Below are 7,756 nucleotides of genomic sequence, written 5' to 3'. Positions count from 1 at the left end.
CTTTTTGGCAATTCCCCCCGGACGGGGGTTTGATTACCAAAATGCCGGACATGCCCGGGAAAAACCGGACGTATGGTAACCCTAATTTAGGTGCCTAAATATGGATGTATGTGCTTCATTTTGGACCCCAACTTTGCAAAGCATTGGTTTTAAAGCTCTTACTGACAACCACTGTATATAATACTTTGCTGATGGACAGACAGCTCTATTAGCACTTTTATTTTTAACTTTCAGCGCCACCATGCGGGCATGTTTATACACTCTCATTTGTGGGTCATAACCCTGAATGCCAAAGCATAATGATTCATTTACGGATCATTTCAAACACCATGTACATTAGTAACTGCTTTACTTTTTTTTTTTTTTTTCATCTGAACCTGTACAGCTTGGGGGTGAAAATTTTACTGGGACTGGGAGAGAGGAAGTGGGCTGGGGTGACGTGAGGGGGTTTTACCACTGCAAAATGTACAGGGTGTCATTTCCTCCTAACTCCAGCTTCCATAGCTCTACTCATTGCCACCTTTACCCATAGGCGCTGACTCCGTGGGTGCTCCGGGGTTGGAGGGTGCTCTGCACCCACCGGCAGCCAAGCTCCCCTCCCCACCCCCCCAGCTCACCTCTGCCTCCTCCCCTGAGCGTGCTATGTCCCCACTTCTCCTCCCAGACTTGCCATCGCGAAACAGCTGTTTCGCGGCGTAACAAGCTGTGGGAGGGAGGGGGGAGGAGTGGGAACGGGGTGCGCTCAGGGGAGGAGGTGGATCCGAGCTGGGGATTTGGGGAAGGGGTCCAATGGGGCAGGGAGGGGGCAAAGTTGGGGCGGGGACTTTGGGGAAGAGGTTGGAATGGGGGCGGGGCAGGGGTGGAGTTGGGGCAGGGGGCGTGAGCACCCACCGGCACCAGGAGAAGTTTGCGCCTATGCAGGCTCTATCCACGTCCTTGGACCTCATTGTCTACTTAAGCAGTGTCCTGTTAATAAGCTGACGGAAGGTGGATTCTAGCACTGACTTGCTATGACCGGTCACTCCCCTACTCCACGCCTTAGGGCTTGTCTACACTTGGCATCAGTAACATCATGTGCGGGCACTCTTATTCTGGAACACGGAGTTCTTCAGGAATAGCTATTGTGCTTTAACTTCATAGCTAGTGCCCATTATGCCTCTGGCGTTTAGGGCAGCGACGAAGCTCCTCCACTCCTGTCTGTTTCTGGCACGTCTTTCAATGGTCCCCCAGCTGTGCCCCGGGTTTTTCAGCTCCGCTTCCACAGCTCTTCGCCATGTTTTCGGGCGGCCTTGTTTTCACTTGCCTTCAGGTGTCCCTCTTATTGCTATTCTGGTGATGCAATCCGTTTCTATCCAAAGCACATTGGCAATCCATCTCCAACGCCTCCTGGTAACGATGTTGCTCATCTCTGCTTGGCGGTACGGTGCGAATAGGTCTCGGTTTGAGCTTGTTCTGGGCCAAAAGATACAGAGGCTGTTTTCTGAGGCAGGTTGTATGGAATGAAGACAGGTTGGACATGTCATACATTGTCATGCCCCAGCATTCTGCGCTATAAAGTAGTGTTGAAAGTATACACCTCTGATAAATCTTGAGTTTGGTTTTGGTGTTGTATTTTGATGATTTCCAGACTGTATTTAAGCTCCTGAAGGTGTTCCTGGCTCTATTGATTCTGTTCATACCCTCTCTTAATTTAAATTTAAAATGAACTTTCAGGTGTAGACAAACTCTTACTTTCCCTTCCCTTTGTCTGTCTGATCTATTTAGAATATAAGCTCTTTGGAGCTGGGACTGTCTCTTATTATGGGTTTGTCTACACAGAAAGCTAATCCAGAATAAGATAGCATGTGAATTTAAAGTAGATTAACTATTCCTTGTTAACTCTGTGTGGACACCATTATTCTGGAATAAGAGTGCCTTGTCCCAAATTAGTTTAATCCAAGTGGATTACGCTAATTTATAATAAGGCATTTTTATTCTGGGAATAAGAATGGAGTAACCAATTAGCAACATTAGTCCGGAATAAGACCAGGTGTAAATAAGGTCTATGTAATTTCCATTACATGCGTCTGACGAAGTGGGTATTCACCCATGAAAGCTCATGCTCCAATACATCTGTTACTCTTTAAGGTGCCACAGGACTCTTTGTTGCTTTTTTAAGGTCTATGAGTGCTTCACACAGTGAGACCCTGCTCTCTAGGGTGGCCAGATGTCCTGATTTTACAGGGACAGTCCTGATATTTGGGGCTTTGTCTTCTATAGGCACCTATTACCCCCCGCCCCCTGTCCTGATTTTTCACACTTGCTGTCTGGTCACCCTACTGCTCTCCCTTGGGTTTTGTAAGCCCTACAGGAATAGAAACAATAATAACCCATGGCAGGGCTGGCAGGAAGTCCTATAAAGAGACCAAAACCTGGACATCATAGGGCCTAAATTTCCCATTTGAGCAGCACAACCCCCAGGGACGTGCATTGGGGGGGAACCCAATTGCTGCTGCACAGGGTTCTGTGGCGCTTGCCTCTCAGCCTCCCCGCCCCAGCGTCTCAGCTCGCGCACGCGCAGCTCCGCCACACGGAACCTTTCTGCCCCCGGCCAGAAAAGCATCGGCGCTTGGTAGCTTGCCGGGCGGCTGAGCCGAAGGACCGGACAAGATGGCGGCCCCCAGGAGGGAAAGGGCCGAGGGGATGCCCAGCGGCTCCGAGCCCGGGGCGGCCCCTTACGGGAACTTCCCCAATTACTCCCGCTTCCACCCGCCCGAGGGCCGCGTCCGTCTCCTGCCGCCGGCGCTGCTGGGGCGGCTCTTCCCCGCGGGGCCCTCCCCACTGCTGGGGCTGGACGTCGGCTGCAACTCGGGGGTAAGAGGCCGCCCGGGGCGGGGGACACTAGGGTCACGGTAACATGGGATGGGGGGAGATGTGAGGGAAGGGGGGCGGGATAGCTTGGGGGGCAGGCTGGGGTAACATGGGGGAGGGAAGACCAGGGGGAAGCAAGGGGGCAGTGGACTGGGGGTAGTATGGAGGTGGTGTGTGGGGCGGGGAGAGCATGGTAGGGCAGTGCCCAGGCAGTAACATGGGGGAGGGAAGACCAGCGGGAAGCAAGGGGGCAGTGCCCAGGGGGTAACATGGGGGGGAAACATGGGGGGCAGTGGACTGGGGGTAGCACGGAGGTGGGGGGGAGCATGGTGGGGCAGTGCCCAGGGGGTAACATGAGGAAGGGAAGACCTGGGGGAAACAAGGGGGGCAGTGGACTGGGGGTAACATGGGGGAGGGAAGACCAGGGGGAAGCATGGGGGGCAGTGGATTGGGGGTAGCACGGAGGTGGGGGGGAGTATGGTGGGGCAGTGCCCAGGGGGTAACATGGGGAAGGGAAGATCTGGGGGAAACAAGGGGGGCAGTGGACTGGGGGTAACATGGGGGAGGGAAGACCAGGGGGAAGCATGGGGGGCAGTGGACTGGGGGTAGCACAGGGGTGGGGGGGAGCATGGTGGGGCAGTGCCCAGGTAGTAACATGGGGGAGGGAAGACCTGGGGGTAACATGGGGAAGGGGCAGTGGATGGGACTAGCATGGCAGAGGGGAAGATCCTGGGGTAGCATTAGGGTTGCCAACCCTCTTGGATTGGCCGGGAGTCTTCCGGAATCGGCCTTGATCTCCTGGTGGCTATTGAAACTTATCCAGGAGATTTTAATAGGCCAAAGTCCGGTCGGCAGTGCAGCAGGGCTAAGGCAGGCTCCCTACCTGCCTGGCTCCACCTGGGTCCTGGAAGCAGCCGCCATGTCCGGCTCCTAGGCACGGGGCTGGCCAAGGGTTTTCTGCGTGGTGCCTCTCCCCGCTGCCCCGAGCGCTGACTCCGCAGCTCCCATTGGCCGGGAACCATCGGAATCTAGTTTTGCGAATCCAGTTTTCCTTTCTTTTGCCCTAATGCCTGAACGTTGAAACAAAATGTTTTGGGATGAAATGAAATGACAGCTCTAGTCCTGACCACCTATGGTTATTTTAAAATCTCATGGTAATTTTCATAAGGTTGGTGTTTAGGCAGAATTTCAAGGCTCCTACCTACATTCTATGTCTCTAAATTCCCCCTGTATTTTACCTGGAATATTCTTTGTCTGATATATATTTTTGCTGTGAACTGTGTGTAGACGTGGTGCATTCTACTCCAGAAGTGGCTGTGATTCTTTAGTGCATAGAGAAATGATCCAGTGTATAAGTTGGACATGGCTTTAAAAATGGCTTTTGCAGATAAAGAGGACTTTATTAGACTGAGAACTATATTTAAAAAAATGCATTTGAGTAAAAGTACTACTTTGCATTCTCTTTTGGATGCATTTGTTTTATCATTTGTTATGGTTGTTCTTAATCTCCTTGCATTATCTGAGTGATAAGTGAGTGATTCTAGACCTCATTTCAGATGAGCTTTCAAGAGATCAACTAAACATCTGATCATAAGGCCACAGAGTCTAAAACAGGGGTTCTCAACTTTTCTTTCTGAGGCCCCCTGATGTGCTATAAAAACTCCACGGCCCACCTGTGCTGCCACAACTATTTTTCTGCATATAAAAGCCAGAGCTAGCATTGGTGAGTAGTAAGCAGGGCAATTACATCGGGTCTCACGCCTCAGGGGGCCCTGCAAAGCTAAGTTGCTCAGGCTTCGGCTTCAGTCCCGGGTGGCAGGGCTCAGAGCTCCAGGCTTCAGCACCGCGCCGCATGGCTTTTGCTTTCTGCCCTGGGCCCCAGCGAGTCTAACACCGGCCCTGCATCGTGGACCCCCTGAAACCTGCTCAGGGGCGGGCCTGGACCCCTGGTTGAGAACCTCTGGTCTAAAATACAGAAGCCAAAGAGGAAATGTTTGACCACTAGAGGGCACCGTATCCCTACATAACCTAATACTCTTTTTACTTGCACGCTAGAGATGAACACAGCTGTGTTTATTCCTTGGTATCATGTTATTCGGGAATTTCACCTGCAACTTTGATGGTAGGAGACACATTTTCCTATTCAATGGAACAGCCTGAAAAAGGAAATGGAAGGGAAAGCCCTGACAGTACCTATCTTATGGCTTTATAACTATTTTTCCATAAGTAATTAGGAGGAGGAAGTGCATTATTATCAATATGGCCTTCTAAATCTCTATTCAGGTTATTAGAGTCCTCTGAGGCTTATCTAGAGAGCCAAATATAGCATTCACCTCTCCAAGGGAAGGGGGTATTCAGCAAGATGTATATTGGCAGAACTAATCTTTCCCCATAGTAGTCAAGGCAGGATCCTGGGTGTCAAGGGACCTGCCTTCTGTTCCTGGCTCTGCTGCTGACTTGAGGCGTGATTCAAAACCCAGTAGAGTCAATGGAAAGACTCCAATTGAATGAAATGGGCATTGGGTTAGGTCCTTGCTGCATGAACCTGATTGTCGCTTTAATGCCTCTAAAATGGGGATAACACATAGGGAGGTTGTGAGGCTTGAATAACGAACATCTTTGAAAGCCCTTAGAGATCTTCAAATGGAAGGTGCTGTGACATTTTTTTTGTCCTGGTTCCAGAAACGATGAATCCATCAGTGGGTTGCCCTACTCTGCCGGACTTCGAAACCTCAAGAAAAATCTGAGACCTGATCCTTGTATCTCAGTGGCCCCATATACCTTGGTGATATGTTACTGAGCAGGGCATGCTGAATGAATCCATGCTGTTTTTCCTTCTGCAGGAGCTAAGCATTGCTCTCTACAGACACCTCCTTGGTCTTCAGGAGAATGAGGCCAGCCCTGATCAGCCGGTTGTTGGAAAGATCCTGAACCTCCTGTGCTGCGACATCGACGCAGCACTGATCGAGAGAGCTGAGCGATGCAGTCCCTTTCCTGGCTCCATCTGCTACGCCACCCTGGATGTCATGGATGCTGGCGCCCGGGAGTTGTTCTTGAGCTCCTATCTGAGCAGGTTCAGCCGTTCCACCTTTGACATCGGCTTTTGTATGTCAGTGACCATGTGGATCCACCTGAACCACGGGGATGATGGCCTGGTGGAGTTCTTATCCTACCTTTCGTCTCGGTGCAACTACCTGCTTATTGAACCCCAGCCGTGGAAGTGTTACAGAGCAGCCGCCCGGCGCCTCCGGAAGCTGGGTAGGAATGATTTTGACCACTTCCGCTCTCTTGCCATCAATGGGGACATGGCAGAGAGGATAACCCAGATCTTAACCGAGGACGGTGCCATGGAACTGGTGTGCTGCTTTGGTAGCACAAGCTGGGACAGGAGTCTCTTGCTTTTTAAATCAAACCGATTGACTCAGAAGAAACTCTGAGAAAGGGCAGCCCTGTGCCTGATGAAAACATCATCCTGCACCCAGGCAGAGGAGGAGAGAGAGAGGTAATGGTCTGAGCATAGAACTGGGAGCCAGGAGCTTCTGAATCTGCATCTCAGATCTCGCGCTGATTCCTCTCACCCCTCTCTGCCTCAGTTTCTCCATCTACAGAACGAGGATGATAATTGTGACCTATCTCTTGGGGTGCTCGGGTAAAGTGCTTTTGAAGATAAAAAGTGCCATATAAGTTCTTTGTACATACACTAGAACAGGTTATTTCATGGAAAGACCGTGCATTTGCCTATTCCCAAGGGAACAAAAATACACTTCCATTTATCACATGTGAGAATCCGTTTCGTCCCTCATATAATATTTTCTATAGTTCTGTTTTATGACTGCGCTTCCAAGAAGGCTAACAGCATTTTGGGCTGTATAAGTAGGGGCATTGCCAGCAGATCGAGGGACGTGATCGTTCCCCTCTATTCGACATTGGTGAGGCCTCATCTGGAGTACTGTGTCCAGTTTTGGGCCCCACACTACAAGAAGGATGTGGAAAAATTGGAAAGAGTCCAGCGGAGGGCAACAAAAATGATTAGGGGGCTGGAGCACATGAGTTATGAGGAGAGGCTGAGGGAACTGGGATTGTTTAGTCTGCAGAAGAGAAGAATGAGGGGGGATTTGATAACTGCTTTCAACTACCTGAAAGGGGGTTCCAAAGAGGATGGATCTAGACTGTTCTCAGTGGTACCAGATGACAGAACAAGGAGTAATGGTCTCAAGTTGCAGTGGGGGAGGTTTAGGTTGGATATTAGGAAAAAAAATTTCACTAGGAGGGTGGTGAAGCACTGGAATGGGTTACCTAGGGAGGTGATGGAATATCCTTCCTTAGAGGTTTTTAAGGTCAGGCTTGACAAAGCCCTGACTGGGATGATTTAGTTGGGATTAGGTCCTGCTTTGAGCAGAGAGTTGGAGTAGATGACCTCCTGAGGTCCCTTCCAACCCTGATAAATTATGATTCTATGATTCCTAGCTGTTTGTAAGTGATATCTGATGGACAGTTCCAAAGGGGTGTGGATTTGGCTAGCATTAAGAGCTGCCCGGAACAGTATCATAAGCAAACTTCAGCAGTCTGCCAAAGTGTATGGACTTTGACCGTCCCATGGAATGAAGTTTTTGTGGGTCGTGTATCCATATAATACAAACAAAACAAAAGTGAGATCTCTTTGATAAATAACCTTGAAATAAACTATTTATTTTTAATCAAACATGCATTTTATTTTTTCTCGTCAAACTTTCCATTCAACCAATGAGTCTATCCAGTTACATTTTAGGAATCAAGGGTTCTGCTAATTGAGTTTATAGTACAGTTGCATAATAAGAGCAATGCCTTTGCCTGTATATTAGTCATAGGAAAATAATTAATACTTCATGAAATCAGGGGGCTTGGTTGAAATATCTTATTTTAAATT

At 49.6% G+C, this 7,756-nt stretch overlaps 1 protein-coding gene across 1 annotated transcript; it reads left to right on the top strand.

The window, feature by feature from the left end:
• The first annotated feature begins 2,646 nt into the window (after positions 1-2,646).
• On the top strand, positions 2,647-6,743 carry BCDIN3D (BCDIN3 domain containing RNA methyltransferase). The gene is made up of 2 exons (XM_026660738.1): positions 2,647-2,853; positions 5,694-6,743. The coding sequence occupies exons 1-2, from the start codon at positions 2,650-2,652 to the stop codon at positions 6,285-6,287; spliced, it is 798 nt and encodes a 265-aa protein (XP_026516523.1). The 5' UTR covers positions 2,647-2,649; the 3' UTR covers positions 6,288-6,743.
• Positions 6,744-7,756: the final 1,013 nt, after the last annotated feature.

This window comes from Terrapene carolina, unplaced genomic scaffold (assembly GCF_002925995.2).
Source record: "Terrapene carolina triunguis isolate 2854851 unplaced genomic scaffold, T_m_triunguis-2.0 Scaffold836, whole genome shotgun sequence".
Classification (NCBI taxonomy): Eukaryota; Metazoa; Chordata; order Testudines; family Emydidae; genus Terrapene; species Terrapene triunguis.
This window is presented reverse-complemented; position numbering and strand designations above follow the sequence as displayed.